General features: G+C 47.9%; 1 protein-coding gene across 1 annotated transcript; it reads left to right on the forward strand.

The window, feature by feature from the left end:
• The first annotated feature begins 4216 nt into the window (after window positions 1–4216).
• Window positions 4217–23965, forward strand: LOC309567317 (ketosamine-3-kinase-like). The gene is made up of 6 exons (XM_082272733.1): window positions 4217–4371; window positions 10360–10511; window positions 18787–18878; window positions 20059–20141; window positions 20363–20485; window positions 23505–23965. The coding sequence occupies exons 1-6, from the start codon at window positions 4231–4233 to the stop codon at window positions 23841–23843; spliced, it is 930 nt and encodes a 309-aa protein (XP_082128859.1). The 5' UTR covers window positions 4217–4230; the 3' UTR covers window positions 23844–23965.
• Window positions 23966–24182: the final 217 nt, after the last annotated feature.

Consider the following 24182-nt stretch of genomic DNA (forward strand, 5'->3'; position numbering starts at 1 on the left):
AGCAGAGCAGAGCAGAGCAGGGTAGAGCAGAGTAGAGCAGAGCAGAGTAGGGTAGAGCAGAGCAGAGTAGAGCAGAGCAGAGTAGAGCAGAGCAGAGTAGGGTAGAGCAGAGCAGGGTAGGGTAGAGCAGAGCAGAGCAGAGCAGAGTAGAGCAGAGCAGAGTAGGGTAGAGCAGAGTAGGGTAGAGCAGAGCAGAGTAGAGCAGAGCAGAGTAGAGCAGAGCAGAGTAGGGTAGAGCAGAGCAGAGTAGAGCAGAGCAGAGCAGAGTAGGGTAGAGCAGAGCAGAGTAGGGTAGAGCAGAGCAGGGTAGAGCAGAGCAGAGTAGAGCAGAGCAGAGTAGGGTAGAGCAGAGCAGGGTAGAGCAGAGCAGAGCAGAGTAGGGTAGAGCAGAGCAGAGTAGGGTAGAGCAGAGCAGAGTAGAGCAGAGCAGAGTAGGGTAGAGCAGAGCAGGGTAGAGCAGAGTAGGGTAGAGCAGAGCAGAGCAGAGCAGGGTAGAGCAGAGCAGAGCAGAGCAGAGCAGAGTAGGGTAGAGCAGAGCAGAGCAAAGTAGGACTGGCGAAGCGGATCGCTTTCATGCAGTTGGCCGGCTTAAACATGTATTGGAATTTGTGTGAAGTAGATATCCCAGTCTTATATTGCAGAGTTTGCCTGAAGGGGTGCGGCAGTGCGGGGGGGGGGGGTGGAGGGGTGCGGCAGTGCGGGGGGGGGTGGAGGGGTGCGGCAGTGCGGGGGGGGGGGGGGTGGAGGGGTGCGGCAGTGCGGGGGGGGGGTGGAGGGTTGCGGCAGTGCGGGGCGGGGGGGGGGGGTGGAGGGGTGCGGCAGTGTGGGGGGGGGGGGTCCACCCACTATTTCTATAGAGAAACTTCATTACTTTCCAAAACTTTGGAACTCCTTTGCATCCAATCCTGAGATTTATAGCAGACTGGTGACCTGAATTTCCTCTGCGTCACTTAAAGCGGAGTTCCACCCTAATTTTCCAGCAGGGATCGGTTTGCTAAGGAAGAATTGGGGCATTTAAATTTTTTTTGGGGTCCCTTACTTTATTTTCGGAGGATAGTTTGTTCACCTTCCTCCTCCCCCCCCCCTCTGCGGCGCGGCCCCCGACGTCACTTCCGGCTTTGCATTGCGTCCTGGGAGATGTGAGTCATCAATCCCAGCATCCAATGGGAATGGCCGGCCGCTCCTCTGATTGCCAATCGCAATCTACAGCGCATGCGCGAGACTGCGATCGGCATTTTGGGTAGCCAGAAACCAGGAAGAGGAGACACAGCGGCTTCAGATGCCCACACTGGAGATGGCCGCGCTCTGCAATCCCTTTTAAAGGTAAGAAATGATCTGCAATCAAATCCTGTCCGGTAATCTGTGGACAGAGAGAAGTGCTTATGCCGCTGTACAGAACACTGGTGAGACCTCACTTGGAGTATTGTGCGCAGTACTGGAGGCCATATCTCCAGAAGGATATAGATACTCTAGAGAGAGTTCAGAGAAGAGCTACTAAACTAGTACATGGATTGCAGGAAAAACTTACCAGGAAAGGTTAAAGGACCTTAACATGTATAGCTTGGAAGAAAGAAGAGACAGAGGGGATATGATAGAAACTTTTAAATACATAAAGGGAATCAACTCGGTAAAGGAGGAGAGCATATTTAAAAGAAGAAAAACTACCACAAGAGGACACCGTTTTAAATTAGAGGGGCAAAGGTTTAAAAGTAATGTGAGGAAGTATTACTTTACTGAGAGAGTAGTGGATGCATGGAATAACCTTCCTGCAGAAGTGGTAGCTGCAAATACAGTGAAGGAGTTTAAGCATGCATGGGATAGGCATAAGGCTATCCTTCATATAAGATAGGGCCAGGGACTATTCATAGGATTCAGATATATTGGGCAGACTAGATGGGCCAAATGGTTCTTATCTGCCGACACATTCTATGTTTCTATGTTATTGGTGAAATGTTCGGATTAAAGGGGGATTTTTATCTTATAAAAGTATTTTCGGCCGGAACTCCGCTTTAAATAGCATTGCTTGGTCACCTCCTGTCCCCGGCCTGTGATTGGACAGAAAGGAGCAGAAACAGACTCTCTGCTACAGTATCTCACAAAAGTCAGTACACCCCTAAGTGACAATCTCCAAATTGGGCCCAAAGTGTGAATATTTTGTGTGGCCTCCATTATTTTCCAGCACTGCCTTAACCCTCTTGGGCATGGAGTTCACCAGAGCTTCACAGGTTGTCACTGGAGTCCTCTTCCCCTCCCCCATGATGACATCACAGAGCTGGTGGATTGTCAAGAGAAAAATCGCAGTACAATTGTGGCAAAAATCAGGACAGCAAACGCTCCTGGCTCTGTGCCAAGATTTGCTGAGACATGAGCTTCTTTCTGAGCATTTTTGGAGGGGGGGAGGGGTCATTGAAATGAATGGCGCCGCTCCAAAAACACTCACGGAAAAAACAATAAAAAGCTAAAAAAGAAAAACCGAGTGGCTGCAGCTCCCTCAGGTGTCAGCGGAGTCTTAGTAAATGAACTTTGTGTATTGGTACTGGTTGGACCAGGAGGCGGGGTTCACACTGGTGCGATGCCAGACATTGCATGCGATTCGTGCCGCATTGCTGTGCAGATCACATCCGATGTCTGTGCAATGTGAATTCCATCATACAAACTGTATGGCTAAGATCTCATCATATTTGCACCGTTTTTTTGGTCCACACTGGAATGGGATTGGGGGTTGGGTGTTCACACCAATGCGATCCGATTCCTGCACCATTACACAATTCGCACTGCAATCTGTGAACCGATCTGGGGGGAATCATTAACTTTACACTGAAACCCCCAGAGGTTCACAGATGTCAGTGTAAACCAGTGTGAGATTCAGGTGCGATGCGGGAAGCGGCACAGAATCGCAGAGTTTCACGCATCGCACCAATGTGAACCGGGGACTGAAGAAGGGGAAATCCTGAAAGCTTGTCCTGGAAATTTGGATGGGAGTGCAAATAAAAAAATATCCCAGACAATAATCAATTGTTCATATTGGAAGTGCAATAATACGGCTCCAATCCCCTCCCCCACCCAGTGTGACCTAATGGGCCATACACACTAGAAGATTTTCTGAAGAATTTTTCCTTTAGATTTACCAAAACCGTATAATATGAGGTCAAAGCTAAACACTTTATATTTGTATGCAATCAGGCCGGCCCTTCACTACATAGAAAAGGTAAATCTGAAGGAAATCTACCAACAAAAGTTGTATAGTGTGTATTCAGCTTTAAACTGGACGTGTGTATATAATACAACGTTTGTTGGTAGATTTCCCTTTAACTATGTAAATAAGTGCAAGGGCCGGCCTGAGTGCATACAGATTAAAGTGTTTAGGTCTGATCTCATATTATACGGTTTTGGTAAATCTAAAGGAAAAAAATCTAAAGACGATTGTACAGTGTGTATCCAGCGTCACTTCCATCTCTGCTAACTTCCTGCACTGCCCTCAGTTAAGATGGAGTCTCGTGTGACAAGGCCAATGAATCAGCACTTCCGCCCTCTCTGTGACATCACTTCCGCCCTTCCGCCCTCTCTGTGACACCACTTCCGCCCTCTCTGTGACACCACTTCCGCCCTCTCTGTGACATCACTTTCACCCTCTCTGTGACATCACTTCCGCCCTTCTGCCCTCTCTGTGACACCACTTCCGCCCTCTCTGTGACACCACTTCCGCCCTTCTGCCCTCTCTGTGACACCACTTCCGCCCTCTCTGTGACACCACTTCCGCCCTCTCTGTGACATAACTTCCGCCCTTCTGCCCTCTCTGTGACACCGCTTCCGCCCTCTCTGTGACACCACTTCCGCCCTCTCTGTGACACCACTTCCGCCCTCTCTGTGACATCACTTCCGCCCTCTCTGTGACATCACTTCCGCCCTTCTGCCCTCTCTGTGACACCACTTCCGCCCTCTCTGTGACACCACTTCCGCCCTTCTGCCCTCTCTGTGACACCACTTCCGCCCTCTCTGTGACATCACTTCCGCCCTTCCGCCCTCTCTGTGACACCACTTCCGCCCTTCTGCCCTCTCTGTGACACCACTTCCGCCCTCTCTGTGACATCACTTCCGCCCTTCTGCCCTCTCTGTGACACCACTTCCGCCCTCTCTGTGACACCACTTCCGCCCTCTCTGTGACATCACTTCCGCCCTCTCTGTGACATCACTTCTGCCCTTACTTGAACGTCATTGCCCTCAGCTAAAATGGAGGCTCTGCTGAAGAAGGAGCTGAGCTGCTCCCAGGTGAAGCTGTCAGGTCGCTCGGGAGGAGGTTGCATCAGTCAGGGCCAGAGCTATGACACTAACCTGGGCCGCCTCTATGTCAAGACCAACCCCAAGGCAGAGGTGCCGCTCTCTTACTAATTATTGATGTCATTTCTGTTGTCCTATGTGATGTCACCCGTCTGCGCATGCTGAATATGAGTCCGCGGGGGAGGGTCAGCGGGGGTCCGTGTAATAAAACATCGCCGGGGTTATTCTATTTTTTCTTCTAATGTCAATATTGATTCCTGTAATGTTTCATTATTTATACACAGAATTACAATGTTTCCAGGTGCAACGTAGTTACATTGTTTCTGATGTGATTCCGGGGGAGGGGGGGTAAATGCTCCTTTAACCACTTAAGCCCCGGAAGATTTTACCCCCTTCCTGACCAGGGCCTATTTTGCGATTCGGCACTGCGTGAATTTAACGGACAATTGCGCGGTCGTGCGACGCTGTACCTAAATGAATTTGATGTCCTTTTTTCCCCACAAACAGAGCTTTCTCTTGGTGGTATTTGATCATCTGTGCGATTTTTTTTTTTTTTATCATGCGCTATAAACAAAAAAAGAGCGACAATTTTGCAAAAATAACAATATTTTTCAAATTTTTTTATATGAAATTCCCCCAAAAAAATGTAAAAATCAAAATTATTTAACATTTTGGGCCAATTTTTTTTTTTACCATATGTTTGGTAAAAAAAAATCACAATAAGCGTAATTTGATTGGTTTGCGCAAAAGTTATTGCGTTTACTAACTAAGGGAAAGATTTTTGTCATTTTTGTTGTTTTTTTTTTTAACGCGTAATGGCGGTGATCTGCGATTTTTTTTTTTTTTGCGGGACTGCGACATTGCGGCGGACAGATCGGAGCCTTGACTGACATTTTTGAGACTTTTGGGGTTACCAGTGACATTTCTACAGTAATCAGTGCTATACATATGCAATGTTACTGTACAAATGACACTGGCAGGCAAGGAGTTAACTTTATTTGAGAGGGAGGGGTTAAGTGTGTCCCTAGGGGCGTGCTTCTAACTGTGATTGGCTGTGGCTTGATGTGTAAGAACAGAGATCCACGAGTCCTACATAGCAGAACTGTATGATCTCCATTCATACACAGGGGAGAATGACAGGCGGCTGTGTTTACATTAGCCGCCTGCCTTTCTCCAGGTGTAACGGACAATCGCGAGTGACTGACGGACATCGGGTCCGCCGGGGCACACGCGCGGGGGGGTCCGTGACGGAGCGGGAGCACGCCTCCGGCGACACGCGCTCGCTCCCAAAAACCTTACAGGCTAGTGACGTAGCCCTACGTTACTCTGCCAGTGAGGGGCTGACTGCCGGCGTAAATAGTCCTGCGGCGGTCGGCAAGTGGTTAAGGCTTCGTTTCCACTGGTGTGACTTTTATGCGATTTTGGAGACAAATCACAGCTCATTGGTTTCAATGACACCCATTCCAATCTATGCGGCTTAAAGTTGCTGCAACTTTGAAAAGGTTCCCGCGCTCCTCTGCTGTGACTTCGAGTCAGAGAGTGTAAAGTCAGATCACAATTGTGCTCAAAGTTGCACTGCTGCTTCCTGTATATATCCAATGTTACTAAATATACACCACACATCTGGAGCTCCTCCCACTCCCTCCCGATAATTGGCAGTCATCTGGAGCTCCTCCCACTCTCTCCCGATAATTGGCAGCCATCTGGAGCTCCTCCCACTCTCTCCCGATAATTGGCAGTCACCTGGAGCTCCTCCCACTCTCTCCCGATAATTGGCAGTCATCTGGAGCTCCTCCCACTCTCTCCCGATAATTGGCAGTCATCTGGAGCTCCTCCCACTCTCTCCCGATAATTGGCAGTTGACTGTGAGCTGCTGGTAATGGTTGAAGCACAGTTGTCTGGCCAGCTTGGAAGGGTGCCGGGGACCCCCTTTTATATTGAGATTATATTCTAAGCTTGTTTTTTATTGAACGTTGTCCCGTTTGATTGGCCGGAGAGCACTTACCTCTGTCTTCTCCTAGGAGAGCACTTACCTCTGTCTTCTCCCAGGCCAGCACTTACCTCTGTCTTCTCCTAGGAGAGCACTTACCTCTGTCTTCTCCCAGGCCAGCACTTACCTCTGTCTTCTCCTAGGCCAGCACTTACCTCTGTCTTCTCCTAGGTGAGCACTTACCTCTGTCTTCTCCTAGGGGAGCACTTACCTCTGTCTTCTCCTAGGCCAGCACTTACCTCTGTCTTCTCCTAGGCTGGCACTTACCTCTGTCTTCTCCTAGGAGAGCACTTACCTCTGTCTTCTCCTAGGAGAGCACTTACCTCTGTCTTCTCCCAGGCCAGCACTTACCTCTGTCTTCTCCTAGGCTGGCACTTACCTCTGTCTTCTCCTAGGCCAGCACTTACCTCTGTCTTCTCCTAGGCTGGCACTTACCTCTGTCTTCTCCCAGGCCAGCACTTACCTCTGTCTTCTCCCAGGCCAGCACTTACCTCTGTCTTCTCCTAGGCTGGCACTTACCTCTGTCTTCTCCTAGGCCAGCACTTACCTCTGTCTTCTCCCAGGCCAGCACTTACCTCTGTCTTCTCCTAGGTGAGCACTTACCTCTGTCTTCTCCTAGGGGAGCACTTACCTCTGTCTTCTCCTAGGCCAGCACTTACCTCTGTCTTCTCCCAGGCCAGCACTTACCTCTGTCTTCTCCTAGGAGAGCACTTACCTCTGTCTTCTCCTAGGCGAGCACTTACCTCTGTCTTCTCCTAGGAGAGCACTTACCTCTGTCTTCTCCTAGGTGAGCACTTACCTCTGTCTTCTCCTAGGCCAGCACTTACCTCTGTCTTCTCCTAGGTGAGCACTTACCTCTGTCTTCTCCTAGGAGAGCACTTACCTCTGTCTTCTCCTAGGCTGGCACTTACCTCTGTCTTCTCCTAGGTGAGCACTTACCTCTGTCTTCTCCTAGGTGAGCACTTACCTCTGTCTTCTCCTAGGAGAGCACTTACCTCTGTCTTCTCCTAGGCCAGCACTTACCTCTGTCTTCTCCTAGGTGAGCACTTACCTCTGTCTTCTCCTAGGCTGGCACTTACCTCTGTCTTCTCCTAGGCCAGCACTTACCTCTGTATTTTCCTAGGCCAGCACTTACCTCTGTCTTTTCCTAGGCCAGCACTTACCTCTGTATTTTCCTAGGCCAGCACTTACCTCTGTATTTTCCTAGGCCGGCACTTACCTCTGTCTTCTCCTAGGCTGGCACTTACCTCTGTCTTCTCCTAGGCTGGCACTTACCTCTGTCTTCTCCTAGGCCAGCACTTACCTCTGTCTTCTCCTAGGAGAGCACTTACCTCTGTCTTCTCCTAGGAGAGCACTTACCTCTGTCTTCTCCTAGGAGAGCACTTACCTCTGTCTTCTCCTAGGAGAGCACTTACCTCTGTCTTCTCCTAGGTGAGCACTTACCTCTGTCTTCTCCTAGGCCAGCACTTACCTCTGTCTTCTCCTAGGCCAGCACTTACCTCTGTCTTCTCCTAGGCCAGCACTTACCTCTGTCTTCTCCTAGGAGAGCACTTACCTCTGTCTTCTCCTAGGTGAGCACTTACCTCTGTCTTCTCCTAGGCTGGCACTTACCTCTGTCTTCTCCTAGGAGAGCACTTACCTCTGTCTTCTCCTAGGCTGGCACTTACCTCTGTCTTCTCCTAGGTGAGCACTTACCTCTGTCTTCTCCTAGGCCAGCACTTACCTCTGTCTTCTCCTAGGTGAGCACTTACCTCTGTCTTCTCCTAGGCCAGCACTTACCTCTGTCTTCTCCTAGGGGAGCACTTACCTCTGTCTTCTCCTAGGAGAGCACTTACCTCTGTCTTCTCATAGGCCAGCACTTACCTCTGTCTTCTCCTAGGTGAGCACTTACCTCTGTCTTCTCCTAGGCCAGCACTTACCTCTGTCTTCTCCTAGGGGAGCACTTACCTCTGTCTTCTCCTAGGCGAGCACTTACCTCTGTCTTCTCCTAGGTGAGCACTTACCTCTGTATTTTCCTAGGCCAGCACTTACCTCTGTCTTTTCCTAGGCCAGCACTTACCTCTGTATTTTCCTAGGCCAGCACTTACCTCTGTCTTCTCCTAGGCTGGCACTTACCTCTGTCTTCTCCTAGGCTGGCACTTACCTCTGTCTTCTCCTAGGCTGGCACTTACCTCTGTCTTCTCCTAGGAGAGCACTTACCTCTGTCTTCTCCTAGGCGAGCACTTACCTCTGTCTTCTCCTAGGAGAGCACTTACCTCTGTCTTCTCCTAGGTGAGCACTTACCTCTGTCTTCTCCTAGGCCAGCACTTACCTCTGTCTTCTCCTAGGCCAGCACTTACCTCTGTCTTCTCCTAGGAGAGCACTTACCTCTGTCTTCTCCTAGGCCAGCACTTACCTCTGTCTTCTCCTAGGAGAGCACTTACCTCTGTCTTCTCCTAGGTGAGCACTTACCTCTGTCTTCTCCTAGGCTGGCACTTACCTCTGTCTTCTCCTAGGAGAGCACTTACCTCTGTCTTCTCCTAGGCTGGCACTTACCTCTGTCTTCTCCTAGGTGAGCACTTACCTCTGTCTTCTCCTAGGCCAGCACTTACCTCTGTCTTCTCCTAGGTGAGCACTTACCTCTGTCTTCTCCTAGGCCAGCACTTACCTCTGTCTTCTCCTAGGTGAGCACTTACCTCTGTCTTCTCCTAGGAGAGCACTTACCTCTGTCTTCTCCTAGGAGAGCACTTACCTCTGTCTTCTCCTAGGCAAGCACTTACCTCTGTCTTCTCCTAGGTGAGCACTTACCTCTGTCTTCTCCTAGGGGAGCACTTACCTCTGTTTTCTCCTAGGTGAGCACTTACCTCTGTCTTCTCCTAGGTGAGCACTTACCTCTGTCTTCTCCTAGGTGAGCACTTACCTCTGTCTTCTCCTAGGCCAGCACTTACCTCTGTCTTCTCCTAGGAGAGCACTTACCTCTGTCTTCTCCTAGGCAAGCACTTACCTCTGTCTTCTCCTAGGTGAGCACTTACCTCTGTATTTTCCTAGGCCAGCACTTACCTCTGTCTTTTCCTAGGCCAGCACTTACCTCTGTATTTTCCTAGGCCAGCACTTACCTCTGTCTTCTCCTAGGCCAGCACTTACCTCTGTCTTCTCCTAGGAGAGCACTTACCTCTGTCTTCTCCTAGGAGAGCACTTACCTCTGTCTTCTCCTAGGAGAGCACTTACCTCTGTCTTCTCCTAGGAGAGCACTTACCTCTGTCTTCTCCTAGGCCAGCACTTACCTCTGTCTTCTCCTAGGAGAGCACTTACCTCTGTCTTCTCCTAGGAGAGCACTTACCTCTGTCTTCTCCTAGGCCAGCACTTACCTCTGTCTTCTCCTAGGAGAGCACTTACCTCTGTCTTCTCCTAGGTGAGCACTTACCTCTGTCTTCTCCTAGGCTGGCACTTACCTCTGTCTTCTCCTAGGAGAGCACTTACCTCTGTCTTCTCCTAGGAGAGCACTTACCTCTGTCTTCTCCTAGGAGAGCACTTACCTCTGTCTTCTCCTAGGAGAGCACTTACCTCTGTCTTCTCCTAGGTGAGCACTTACCTCTGTCTTCTCCTAGGTGAGCACTTACCTCTGTCTTCTCCTAGGTGAGCACTTACCTCTGTCTTCTCCTAGGCCAGCACTTACCTCTGTCTTCTCCTAGGCCAGCACTTACCTCTGTCTTCTCCTAGGCTGGCACTTACCTCTGTCTTCTCCTAGGTGAGCACTTACCTCTGTCTTCTCCTAGGTGAGCACTTACCTCTGTCTTCTCCTAGGTGAGCACTTACCTCTGTCTTCTCCTAGGGGAGCACTTACCTCTGTCTTCTCCTAGGAGAGCACTTACCTCTGTCTTCTCCTAGGCCAGCACTTACCTCTGTCTTCTCCTAGGTGAGCACTTACCTCTGTCTTCTCCTAGGCCAGCACTTACCTCTGTCTTCTCCTAGGCTGGCACTTACCTCTGTCTTCTCCTAGGCTGGCACTTACCTCTGTCTTCTCCTAGGAGAGCACTTACCTCTGTCTTCTCCTAGGAGAGCACTTACCTCTGTCTTCTCCTAGGCCGGCACTTACCTCTGTCTTCTCCTAGGCGAGGCGGATGTTCGAAGGAGAGATGGCGAGCCTACAAGCTATCCTACAGACTGGAACGGTCCGGGTCCCTGAACCCATGAAGGTTATAGACCAGCCATCAGGGGGCGCTCTGCTAGTGATGGAATTCATGGATTTCAGAAGTCTCAACAGGTAGACGGTTGTTTTTGTTTTTTACAGTGTCACTAAACCCCCCCATTATAAAAAAAGACGAATAAATGGTGTCTTCCATGCTGTACATTCTCACTCATCACTGAGATTCCTTTTCTGTATTCTGCAAATACCGGATTGATCCTGCTGCTCTATCGCCCCCTCCTGTCCATGTCCCCAATGCAGTCGGGTATTTTGCAGAGCAGCGTTGGCAGCTCTGCACATGCTCAGTTTTCAGTGCGTTTCCTCCCTATCACATATGATCAGCCCATGTGACTAGACACATGTGGGCGTATACACAATGACAGGCCACTCCCTCCCTCCTCCTCCTCCATGCCCACCAACCAGCTAAACACAATGGGGGCGGGATATTACATGTAGATTGATGGAGGCTTCACCTCCCTCCTATTCTAAGACACAGGTTGGAGGGGGCGTGACACAGCCTGTGACTGGCAGAAACCCGCCCACACCATGTTATTGACAAAAATAATAATAAAATTGATTTCGAATATATATTTTTATGATAATTTAAAACCGTTTATTGCTGATAATTATTTATTTTTACTCCGTATTCCAAAGGCTGTTCTTTTATATTGATATTGTGACCAGCAGCAGAGGACTAGAAGCTCCTCCTGCTTATGTTTCCCTGCAGACAGGCTGGGAGAGAGCCGGGTCATGTGACAGCTGGGAGAAAGGTACCTAGATGGGTTTTTTAACCACTTCTGGACCGGAAGGATTTTCCCCCTTAATGACCAGGCCATTTTTTGAGATACGGCACTGCGTTTCTTTTACTGACAATTGCGCGGTCGTGCGACGCTGCACCCAAATATAATTGATCTCCTTTTTTTCCCCACAAATAGAGATTTCTTTTGGTGGAATTTGATCACCTCTGCGATTTTTAATTTTTTGCACTATAAAGAAAAAAAAAACACAATTTAAAAAAATAAGAATATTTTTTACTTTCTGCTATAAAACATCCAATAAAAAATCCAATTTTTTCATCATTTTAGGCCAATTTGTTTTCTGCTACATATTTTTGGTAAAAGAAATCCCAATAAGTGTATTCTGATTGGTTTGCGCAAAAATTATCGTGTCCACAATGTTCTGTCTCAGCATCGATTGTACCTGTGACCTTTTTGTAGACCCAGTCTGAAAGTGTGTGCAGCAGGTTGAATGATGACTTTAACAGATAGTTTACTCAATGAATAAAGACTCCAGAGGTGTTCTCCAATGCTTCTTTATGCTTCAAGTTAGCAAAGGCATAAACATAGAGGCTTTTCCATAGATACATTTCCAATGAAGTTACACAGCTTCCACACTCTGCAGTCTCCTCATAACAACTAAACAAAATGGAGTTACAGCAGGAAATGGAGGGGTGGCAGCAACCAACTAGCCAGAAACAGCAGGGGTGCAAGGATGATACCAATAACATAACATAACATAACATAACATAACATGTAATAACAAATGCTAGACAGTTAAAGCTGCGTGGCAGCACACTCCCCGCCTGGTATCGTGAGATACCACTACACAATTATTTTCCATAAACATACAATTAACATTGCATACAGTAGAATGCTATGTAGCTGTCTAGTCTAAGCTAACTATACTAGAGGTCTAAGTGACTCCTTCACATAACACTGAATCAGAATTTTTGGAAGCAGGCATAATTAGGACTGTCTCAGTGACCGGTCTCCGGAAGGTTTTTGGGCTCCCGTCCTTTACAATCCTGACTTCCACACTTCGGACCTTTCCATCATCACTAGCAATGGCCTTTGTAATAACTCCAACTGGCCACTGGATCCGGTGAGTTTGCTTGTCTTTTAGAAGAACCAGGTCCCCTTCCTTAAGTTAGGCTTCTGGGTTTGCCACTTTTTACGTCCTTGGAGAAGTGTGAGGTATTCCCTCCTCCATCTGTCCCAGAAACAATCTGCAAGGTATTGAGTGTATCTCCATTGACGTTTATATATGTCCTTTTCATTAAAGATGCTCTTTGGCGCTGGGATCTGTCCAATTTTCCGGCTCAATAATGCAGCTGGAGTTAAAACAGTCGGACATTCTGGGTCTGTGGATACAGCGGTCAACGGTCTTGAGTTGATTATTGCTGCGACCTCAGCAAGGAATGTAGTAAGTACTTCATGGGTAAGACGTGAAGAACTCACATCAAGCAACATAGAATCCAGTATGCGCCTTGCCATCCCAATCATACGTTCCCATGCTCCGCCCATGTGTGAAGCGTGTGGTGGGTTGAATTTCCACATGCAGCCTAGATCACTCAAATAATTTCCAACTTGTTGTCGGTCGATCTGTAACTCTTTGCAAGCACCAATAAAGTTAGTTCCACAATCTGATCTCAACATCTTCACGGGACCTCTTAGAGCAAAAAATCTCCTTAGAGCATTGATAAAGCTCGAAGTGTCTATTGACTCGATTACTTCGATATTTACAGCTCTTACAGTTAAACAAGTGAACATTACAGCCCATCTTTTGCTGTTGACTTGACCACCACGATTTCTTCTAGCTGTTACTGTCCATGGTCCAAACACATCGATTCCGACATATGCAAAGGGTGTATCTTCACTCAGTCTATCTGCAGGTAGGTCAGCCATCTGTTGAAATTGCTGTCTACCCCGTAACTTCTGACATTTAACACAGTTAACACAGTTGTGAATGATCGTGGCTATTTGTCTTTTCACTCCAACTACCCAGAACCCTGCAATTCTGACTGCACCTTCTGTGTAGTGTCTTCCTTGATGTTTGACTCTCTCATAGTAATGCTGTATAATCAATGTTCCCAAATGGTGGTTTCTTGGAATTATCAAGGGGTTCTGTTCTTTCCCTAGCAGGTTTGACCTTTTCAGTCGTCCACCGACTCGAAGCATGCCCTCGTTGTCGATCACTGGGTTCAGTGTGAATAGTGGGCTACATTTTGGGACTGGTCCATTGCCTCTTAAGCACTTAATCTCTTCCACAAAGACTTCTTCTTGCACACGACGTATGATGAACAGCTCAGCCCTCTCATACTCTAATGCATTGGGTGACTCCTTACAGGAGTGCCATCCATGGCAAGACAATGTCTGATTCTATTTGCGGAAAATCTGTGCAATATGACTCAATCTTGCTATAGTCTTCACCAACCTTTTCCAAGAGGAGAAACGTTCAAAACGCCTTACCTCCAAGTTTCTTCTTGAGCAGATGTTGGAACTCAATACTACAACTTCAGGCCGGATTTCCGGATCAGTATCTGGATCCTCCAGGTGGAAATCGATTTCTTCTTCTGAGTTTGTAGAAGACTGGTCCATTAAAACCTTGGGTCTGTTGGAATTGTCCTTGAAGAACTCTTCATCCATAATCTTGATGAACTCCTTGTCTTCGACTGAAGGAGCAATCTTGTTGTCATCACTAGTAGTCTGGTACACTGAATCACCAAAGTCCTTTTGAGAAGTGAGCTTGCAGTTAATGCTATGGAGTGCTTGATATGGAACTTCATTTTTGAAATCAAGTCTTTCCTTCACATAATAGTGCAATGGACATTTCATCAATCGACAGGTAACATTAGTTTTGTAGGAAGCTACATCCAAGAGCTTGTGAGATTGATCTAAACAGACTTCTCCTATTATCACCCATCCAAGATCAAGTTTCTGGGCCTGAGGAGCATCATCTGGACCGTTACATAACTCTCTTATTTTATGAACTCTAGGAATGTCTCTCCCTAGTAGAATCAAAATCTTAACATCCTTGTTAATTGGGGGAATGTAGTTAGCAATGTGGCTCAAATGAGGGTGATGATGTGCAACCTCTGGTGTGGGGATTTCTTTTCTGTTGTTCGGTAGCTAATCACATTCGATTAGAGTTGGAAGAGGAAACTCTGTGTCCTAATATTCTGATGCAACTATGAAGCCATGGGCTCTTCTTCCAGAAGTATTGATCTTTCCTGCACATGTCTGCAAGGTATAGGACCAGGTCTCTCCTTAAATGTTGAATAGGTCAAAGAATTCTGTACTGGCCAATGAGCGATTGCTCTGATCATCGAGTATGGTATACATTTTTATGGAATTTTGTGGACATCCTTCAGGAAAAACCCTTACAAGACATATCTTGCTACAAGAATTGCTATGAAGCCCTTCTCCACATACCTCTGTACACCTTGTGGTTACGGGGTCGGCATATTGCTCAGTTCTCTCCCCGCCATCATCTGATGTAGTCTTGGGGTTGCTGCCGGGTGAAGGTTTCCTTTTGAGCAGGTCTGAATGAAGAGCGTCCACATGTTTGGCACTGTTACAGAGAGAACATCTGATGGCGATCTTACAGTCTCTAGCTAAATGATCGGAGGATGCATAACACTTAGAACAGATATTATGCTCTTTGAGAAATGACTTGTGTTCTTCAATAGGCTTGTCCTTGAATGCACGACATTTGGAGAGAGAGTGTGGCGCATTATGAATAGGACACTGTTGATTAAGATTGCTAGCTTTAATGTCTGTAGCTAAGACGTTGGATGCTATCGCGGTCTTCCTCACGGCAATAGGATGCCTTAAATCCTTGAATTTACTGTTGGTGGCAAAACCCCTTGAAGTACTTAAAGGAATGGTGGTTGTGGATAGAAGAAGCTTGGGTCATTCTTGGATCTTGCAACCTTCCGCACAAACTCTGCAAAATAAGAAAAGGGAGGGAAGGAAACATGATGTTAATAATTATACTTTGATCCTACACTAGTCCACTTTCCCTGAAGATAATTAGGCAACTTTGCTACAATAGGATTTTTACGCCCTGAGCAGTGTCTAAATAGCTAAGACCTGGTAAACTAGGATCTAACTTAGCAATTTCAAGTTCTTGAAGGAGGTCACCTAACTCTCTAAGCTTATGATTGTCCTTAACAGAGATTTTAGGAAAGTCGTTTAGTCTCTGGAATAAGGCAGATTCAAGGACTTCGGGGCTCCCATAGTCTTGTTCTAGATGTTCCCAAGCAGCATCAAGGCCTGTTTTAAAGTTATAAATGTAGATTTAAGTCTCTTTACTTGTTCTGAAGATTGACGCCCCAACCACTTTATTAGTAAGTCAAGTTCTGCTTGGGGTTCAATGTCCAAGTTCTTGGTTACTGCCTTAAATGTAGATCTCCAACTCCTGTAGTTCTCTGGGCGGTCATCAAATCTAGACAGTCCAGTTGTAATCAACTCTCGTCGACTCATATACTTGCTGAACTCTGCAATGTCAGTGCTTTCAGTTTTTATAGCCACAGGGGGTACTGATGGTGCGCCATCTTGGACCATGGTTGGTATATGATGTTGGCTGGTAGGTGGAGAGAATGGTGTTGCAGATCAGTTTAATCTAGGTAAGGGTCTGTCGTCTGAAGGTCTCTGAGCATTTGAAGTTAAAGAGAGCTGTATCAAAGGGGGTATAGAGTTCATTCTGTAGTCTTCTGCTGTGCCCTTGTAATCTCTATGCACATAGGGTTGTGGTGGCACATGAGCTGCGTAGGTTGATTCACTTGATTTTGTGACGTGCGGTAGTTGTGGAGGGTCTCTGTTAGTAGGTGTGTCTAGTTGACCAGCTTGCTTTGGCGACACATTGCCTTCTGATCCACTTGCTGGATGATTATGAGAAGAATCTCCAACTGTAGGTGGGACTGTATTGTCGTGGTTCTGAGTTAGGACAAACTGTAGGGTCCTTTCAACAGGGTATTGACAAGCAGCCAAGCTGGTACAAGCTGCTCCTTCTTCTTCCAATAGGGCTTGTTCCAAGACAGATAACTCTGCTAAAGCTACTTCCTTTTCTCTATTCTTCTGAAGAATTTCTAGCTGAGCCTCTGTTTCTGCTTGTATTCTTGCATTTAGCTGCTGCCTTGAAGGCTGCTTCTTTTTCAGAGCAGGCGGCTTGAACCTGGGCTACTGCAACCTTTTGGTGAGCTTTGAGTATTTGGTTGCTTAGTATTGACCTTATAGAGCAGGACCGTAATGACTTAGAAGAAGATTTATGATATGAGCGGGCAGACCTAGAAGATTTTCCTGAGTGTCTGGAAGAAGCAGAGTTACAGGATGTAGTTTCATGTAGCTGTGCCAATCTATCTTCTATCTGTGCCTTTGCTTCAAGATATGTGCTATGCCTCTGCTGGTCATTAGAAGTAAAGTCCTTTAATTCCAATGCAGCTTCCTCTATGTTGGAATGTGACAATAGGTAATAGTACTTCTCAGAAAGTATTTTATAATTCTCAAATGCCTTCTTAACCCTTGAGAGAGCAGTGTTCAACTGCTCAGAATTGTTGCTAGTTTCATTAGTGGCTGTTATACAACTTAAAGTCTTTTCCCATAATGCAGTCAGGTTACTAGATGTTTCTTCCTTACTTGCTTCATAAACCTCCCTTGCCTTCAAGGATGGATGAGGGGCTCTGACAGGACGAGGAGAATGAAGTAAGGAGTCTGCTTTATCTTGACTAAATGCAGGTAACTCTGTGAGATCTCTGTCAGACATAAGTACTGTATTTCTGGTGTCTTGTTGGAAATCTGCCAGAGCTCAGCTCTGTAAGTAGTGACTTCTGTTAGTAAGCAGGCTGGGCTGAGGTATTTGTTGTTACAATAGCTAGCTAGTGCTGGAACTGGTTCAGACTGGATAGCTCATCTCAGAAGGCTGTAATAGTAATGAAGCATTCAGTAGGTGTCTGGTTTCATATGCAGAGTAATGCTTCTGGTGACACACAGCCACGTGTTTACTCACATTTCTGAAGCTGCAGATACCTGTGATGGATTCTTGTAAATTTACTGTTCTGTCTCAGCATCGATTGTACCTGTGACCTCCTTGTAGACCCCCAGTCTGTAAGTGTGTGCAGCAGGTTGAATGATGACTTTAACAGATAGTTTACTCAATGAATAAAGACTCCAGAGGTGTTCTCCAATGCTTCTTTATGCTTCAAGTTAGCAAAGGCATAAACATAGAGACTTTTCCATAGATACATTTCCAATGAAGTTACACAGCTTCCACACTCTGCAGTCTCCTTATAACAACTAAACAAAATGAAGTTACAGCAGGAAATGGAGGGGTGGGAGCAACCAACTAGCCAGAAACAGCAGGGGTGCAAAGGAAGATACCAATAACATAGCATAACATAACATGTAATAACAACTGCTAGACAGTTAGCCCCGGTTCACACTTGTGCGTGTGCGGGGTTCGCATGCAATATCAGAGCGCACTGCTCCGACATTACATGCGATCAGCTGTGCGGTGCGAGTTTAGCCATACAGTTTGTATGGCTAAATTCGCATCGCACCCGGTGCAAACACGCACAGGAGGCATTTTTGCTGCTGCATCAGGATCGGATCGCACAGCGGTTCACACTTGTGCGATCCGATCCTGTGCGAACTGCACGATCGCACTGCGATATGCGATCAAACTGGGGGTGTCGTTAAGATTACATTGACACCCCCAGCGTATCGCATATGGCAGTGTGAACTGCCAGGGGTGCGTGTGCGATGCGGGAACAGGCTGCAAATTCACAGCCTTCCCCCATCGCATAAATGTGAACCGAGCCTTAAAGCTGCATGGCAGCACACACAAACTAGGGGAAAGATTTTTGTCATTTTTATTTATTTTTATACTAGTAATGGCGGAGATCTGTGATTTTTTTTTTTTTTTTTTGCCGGACTGCGACATTGCGGTGGACAGATCGGACCCCTAACTGACATTTTTGACACTTTGGGGGGGGGGGGGGGGGCAGTGATATTACTACAGTAATCAGTGCTAAATATATGCACTGTCACTGTACTAATGACACTGGCAGGGAGGGGGTTAACACCAGGGCCGATCAATGGGTTAAATGTGTCCCTAGGGGTTGCTTTCTAACTGTGGGGGGGAGGGGCTTGTGAAATCAACACAGAAACCTGTGATCCTAAATAGGAGGAGCTCTGTGTGGATAGGAGAGAGAAGAACGGTCTGATGTGTTTACAGCCATTCTCTCTTCACGGGGAGCGATTGCAGATCGGTCTTCCCCGCTGGCGAATGGGCGTGCTCCCCCAGGATCCGCTTCCCCCGCTGGCGAATGGGCGTGCCCCCCCAGGATCGGCTTTCCTGCTGGTGTGTGGGTGTGCCCCCCAGGATCGCTCCTGTGGACTGCTGTAACGGTACGGCGATTCGCGGGAACCTGTCGCTGTATAACTGGGGCTGCTGGTTGGCAAGTGGGTAAAAAAACATTTGATGAAATAATAATTACAGAATTTTTTATTAATTTGTGTCTTTTTTTTATATCTGGAAATCATCTTTAAGAATTTTTTTTTTTTTTTTTTGTCAGACATTCGGCAAAGCTGGGAGAGCAGCTGGCGGATCTCCACCTCCATAACCAGAGGCTGCGGGAGAAGCTGACCCAGGAGAGCGGGATTGTGGGTAACCGCAGCATTGTACATTGCAGGCTACGTCCCATTGCAGAGATCTCCCCTCACTTCCTGCTCTGGTGACACCCAGTGTGTTAGGAAGTGAGAGGTTGTCACTGAGAAAGGAGTTCAAAAGAAATCTCCAACATAGCAAGAGAGCAAAAGAAAACCCGGAAGAGGGTCCAACCCCTTCTGTCTCTATTGCTGCTTTTATGTCTCTGATCTGACTGGATCTGACTGTAACATTGTATCAGCTTTACTCATTTATCATCTCTGTTGCCTCTGTGCCTGCCCTTCTATACCCCCCCTCCTCTGTGCCTGCTCTTCTATACCCCCCCTCCTCTGTGCCTGCCCTTCTAAACCCCCCCTCCTCTGTGCCTGCTCTTCTAAACCCCCCCTCCTCTGTGCCAGCCCTTCTAAACCCCCCTTCCTCTGTGCCTGCCCTTCTAAATCCCTCCCCTCCTCTGTGCCTGCCCTTCTAAACCCCCCTTCCTCTGTGCCTGCCCTTCTAAACCCCCCCTCCTCTGTGCCTGTCCTTCTAAATCCCCCCCCCCTCATCTGTGCCTTCCCTTCTAAACCCCCCCTCCTCTGTGGCCACACTCGGGGCACAGAGATAGCGGGTCACACTCGGGGCACAGAGATGGCGGGTCACACTCGGGGCACAGAGATGGCGGGTCACACTCGGGGCACAGAGATGGCGGGTCACACTCGGGGCACATAGATAGCGGGTCACACTCGGGGCACAGAGATAGCGGGTCACACTCGGGGCACAGAGATAGCGGGTCACACTCGGGGCACAGAGATGGCGGGTCACACTCGGGGCACAGAGATAGCGGGTCACACTCGGGGCACAGAGATAGCGGGTCACACTCGGGGCACAGAGATGGCGGGTCACACTCGGGGCACAGAGATATCGGGTCACACTCGGGGCACAGAGATAGCGGGTCACACTCGGGGCACAGAGATAGCGGGTCACACTCGGGGCACAGAGATAGCGGGTCACACTCGGGGCACAGAGATAGCGGGTCACACTCGGGGCACAGAGATAGCGGGTCACACTCGGGGCACAGAGATAGCGGGTCACACTCGGGGCACAGAGATAGCGGGTCACACTCGGGGCACAGAGATAGCGGGTCACTGTTTTCCATGCTCGTGCTTCTTCCTGAATCTAAAGTTTTTTTTCTTTTCTGAAGGTAAAGGGTCGGGGCAGACGGAGCTCCAATATGTGGAGAAGTTCGGTTTCCATACGGTGACCTGCTGTGGATTCCTCCCTCTGGTAAGAATTCTTCTATGGGAACTTCATGGGAAAATTCCGGGCAACTAATGGGATGCAGATCAATCTACAGTATATCTGTCTGTCTGTCTAATTCTTGGTATTATTATTCTATCACCCCCCCCCCCATGAAAATACAGGGAGTAAACTTTCTTTCTTTCCATTTTTCTGTCCATCCATCCATCCATCCATCCATCCATCCATCCATCCATCTTCTCTTACAGAGCAATGATTGGCAGGAAGATTGGATGATGTTTTATTCCCAGCAGCGTTTGCAGCATCAGCTGAATCTCCTGGAGGAATCTTCGGGGGACAGGGAGGCGGGGGAGCTCTGGTCTCAGCTCCAGGTAGGTGATGGATTATAGATTATTAGTGATCAATCTCTGTATTGATTATTATGGGATTTTCTTTTACCTACTTGTCTACCGAGCCAATCCTGACACTTGTCAATTTTAATGAGTTTTAGTGACCACAAACACAATACAATACCCAATTGTTTGGTAGAATATAAAAGATGTCACAGCGAGTGAATAGATACCGAACGCGTCGCTCTTTAAGATTGCGTATGCTTTGTGTAACGGCGCCAAACTGCAGAACCTAAAAAATCCCCATAGGCGACGCTCTAAAAGCCTCACAGAGGGGTCTGGTGACAGAATTATTGCTTTATTTATGTTATTAAAAACTTCTTTGTAGAATGTCCCTTTTAGTTTTTTAGTTTTTTTGCTCAGCTTTATATCTATCACAAGGGATGAACAGTCCTTATGGTAGCATGGGCTGTTCCAGGAAGGGCTGGGACAAGGGGGGGGGGGGGGGGCTGGAGGGGAAGCTGCCTTGGGCTCTGTGGTATCATGTGAGGTGGGGGTGCTGAGAGGGATGATTTTTTGTTGGGGGGGGGGCATTTAAACTGGGGGGGGGGGGTTTGGGGGATAGGGGGGCAAAGATTTGTACTAGGAGGGGGGATTTCAGCAGGGGGGCTGATTTGGACTGGGAGGAGGGGGAAAGCATGCAGATTAGTACTCAATCTTTTGGTGGTGGATTATTGCTGACACATGTTGCTCGTACATCTTGGGGGGGGGGGGGGGGTCGCAGTTTGGTATGTTGGCCCTGGGCTCTAGATGACCTTGTCCCAGCATTGGTCCCAGGTCCTCTTTATGGAGATATTTGCCATTTATTACACCTTACATCTCCCCTCTGGTCTCCAATGCAACCAATCAGACACAACTTCAGTTCCTCTCTCTCTGTTGGATGCTGCTGGACGGAGCGGTCCCGGCTCCCTGGGGGGATGGGAGAGCCCGGGAAAGGAGGTGGTGGGTGATGGGGTGGCAGTATAGCATCACTGGCTGCCAGTTCTGATACAGGGAGGATGCTGGTAGCTGCAGGTAGGGATGGGTGAATATCTGAGCATGCAGGAAAGGGGAGGGGATGAGGGAGCCCCCCCTCCTGAACCATACAGGTCACATGCCCTCAACATGGGGGGTGGGTGCTTTTGGGGCAGGGAGGTTCCGCCACCCCCCACCCAAAGCACCTTGTCCCCATGTTGATAGGGACAAGGGCCTCTTCCCAACAACCCTGGGCTGTGGTTTGTCGGGGTCTGCGGGCAGGGGCTTTTTGGAATATGGAAGCCCCCTTTAAATAGGGGGACCCAAGATCCTGGCCCCCTCCATGTGAATTGGTATCATCATCGTACCCCTACCTATTCACCAAAAAAGTAGACCGATCTCCCCGACAGGGACAAATTTTCCCGACGGTGACTGATCTCCCTGATGATTGTTGTCTGAAAGCACTTAAAAAAAAAAAAAACCTTGCTTTTCATAAGCAATTTTGGAGTAAGAGGAGGTTCACGTCCCTGCACGCTGCATTTTTCCTGTGCGTTTTTGATGCATTTTGCGTTTATTTGACTCCTGGGAAAGTATGACAAGTTTGTTCATTGAGTGCGACTTTGATGTTCCTTGGATGCGATTTTACACTTTCTGGCACTCAAGTCATGTCAAAGTAGTGCGCGGATCTTTGTGTCCCATCCAAACAATTACCGCTAACCCTACCGATTCCCGATAACCCTAACGATTACCCCTAACCTGAACGATTATTGCTAATCCTAACCCTACCGATTACCGCTAACCCTACCGATTCCCGCTAACCCTACCGATTACCCCTAACTTTACCGATTACCCCTAACCCTAACAATTACCCCTAACCCTACCGATTACCCCTAACCCTAACAATTACCCCTAACCCTACTGATTCCCGCTAACCCTAGCGATTCTCGCTAACCCTACCGATTCCCACTAACCCTAACAATTACCCCTAACCCTAACAATTACCCCTAACCCTACTGATTCCCGCTAACCCTACTGATTCCCGCTAACCCTAGCGATTCCCGCTAACCCTAGCGATTCCCGCTAACCCTAGCGATTCCCGCTAACCCTAGCGATTACCGCTAGCCCTAACAATTACCCCTAACCCTACCGATTACCACCAAACTTACTGATTACCCCTAACCCTAGCGATTACCCCTAACCCTAGCGATTACCCCTAACCCTAGCGATTACCCCTAACCCTACAGATTACCCCTAACCCTAACAATTACCCCTAACCCTACAGATTACCCCTAACCCTAACAATTACCCCTAACCCTACCAATTCCCGCCAACCCGAATGATTCCCGCTAACTCTAACAATTACCGCCAATCATATCCCTACAATTACCGCTAACCCTAACAATTACCCCTACTGATTCCTGCTAACCCCACCGACTACTGCTAACCCCTTGAGTGCCAGAGAGTGTAAATTCTCATGAAAGTCGCACTCCATGAACAGAATTCTCATACTTTCCTATAAGCCGAAAACAACCCACACCAGAAATGTAAGACATGCGATGTTGCTGCGGGTCCATTGAAGTCTATTACATGGAAAATGCAATCTGCTGCGGGGAAAAAGTCCCTGACGCTTTCCATAAGAATACATTGTCTCAAAACGCACAGATGTGAACTAGAGCCATAGGAATCCATGGTAAATGGACTCTAGTCTGTTTCTGCAAAACGCACTAAAAAAACGCATGGGTGTGAACCAAGGATAAACCAAAACCACTTTCAGTGTTAAAAATTAATTTGTATGAGAAAAAAAATTTCCCCCACGCTCCTCCTTCTTCTCATCACCGGAGTCAGACACGGAGATTGATTTGACGCACTGATTAGAAAATTGAATGTTGAAACGTTTTGTCGGTAAATTCTTCCAGTGTGTGGCCGGGTTGGGAGAAGAATCCGGGAGCGTGGGAAAAGGAAATGGCAAAGCTTTGTCTAGATTTGGCTACAAAAATTTCCTCCATTGAGAATTTTCCTAAATTTTCCTTTTGTCTTCTCCTCACAGCTGAAGATCCCGCAGTTTTTTGCTGACGTTGAGGTTGTGCCGTCCCTCCTTCACGGGGATCTCTGGGGAGGAAACGTGGCGGAAATAGACACCGGCCCTGTGATATTCGACCCCGCCTCTTTCTACGGCCACTCGGAGTTCGAGCTGGCGATCGCAGGCATGTTCGGGGGCTTCGGGGCTTCCTTCTACTCGGCCTACCATGCCAAGATTCCCAAGAGCCCGGGCTTCGACAAGAGGCTGAAGCTGTACCAGCTCTTCCATTACCTCAACCACTGGAACCACTTCGGTGGCGGCTACCGAGGATCGTCCCTGGGCACCATGAGGAGTCTTCTGAAGTGAGACCTCAGTCTGGGACTTTGGAGGTCCATGAAGGACACAACGAGGGTCCAAGGCTTGAGCAGCACTCCTCCCTAGAATAAATAACGCATGCTGTGCTTCTAATGACCAAAGTATGGCGCAATACACAAGAAGAGGAACAAACATTGATATTGGTTGGATGCTGAGATTTCTTTGAGGTTCCCCCATCTGCAGTGAAGGCCATGGCTTGGCCTGGTTGGGACGCTCCAACGTTATTTTAGGTCTCTTCTGCTAAGCGTTGGTTGTGCTCTGAAGGAAACACTCAGATTTTACCCATCATTGGGCGCTCTTCCACAGCTTGTCACAGTCACCTTGATGTCC

Source organism: Pelophylax lessonae (genome assembly GCF_965119305.1).
Source record: "Pelophylax lessonae genome assembly, chromosome: 11".
NCBI lineage: Eukaryota > Metazoa > Chordata > Amphibia > Anura > Ranidae > Pelophylax > Pelophylax lessonae.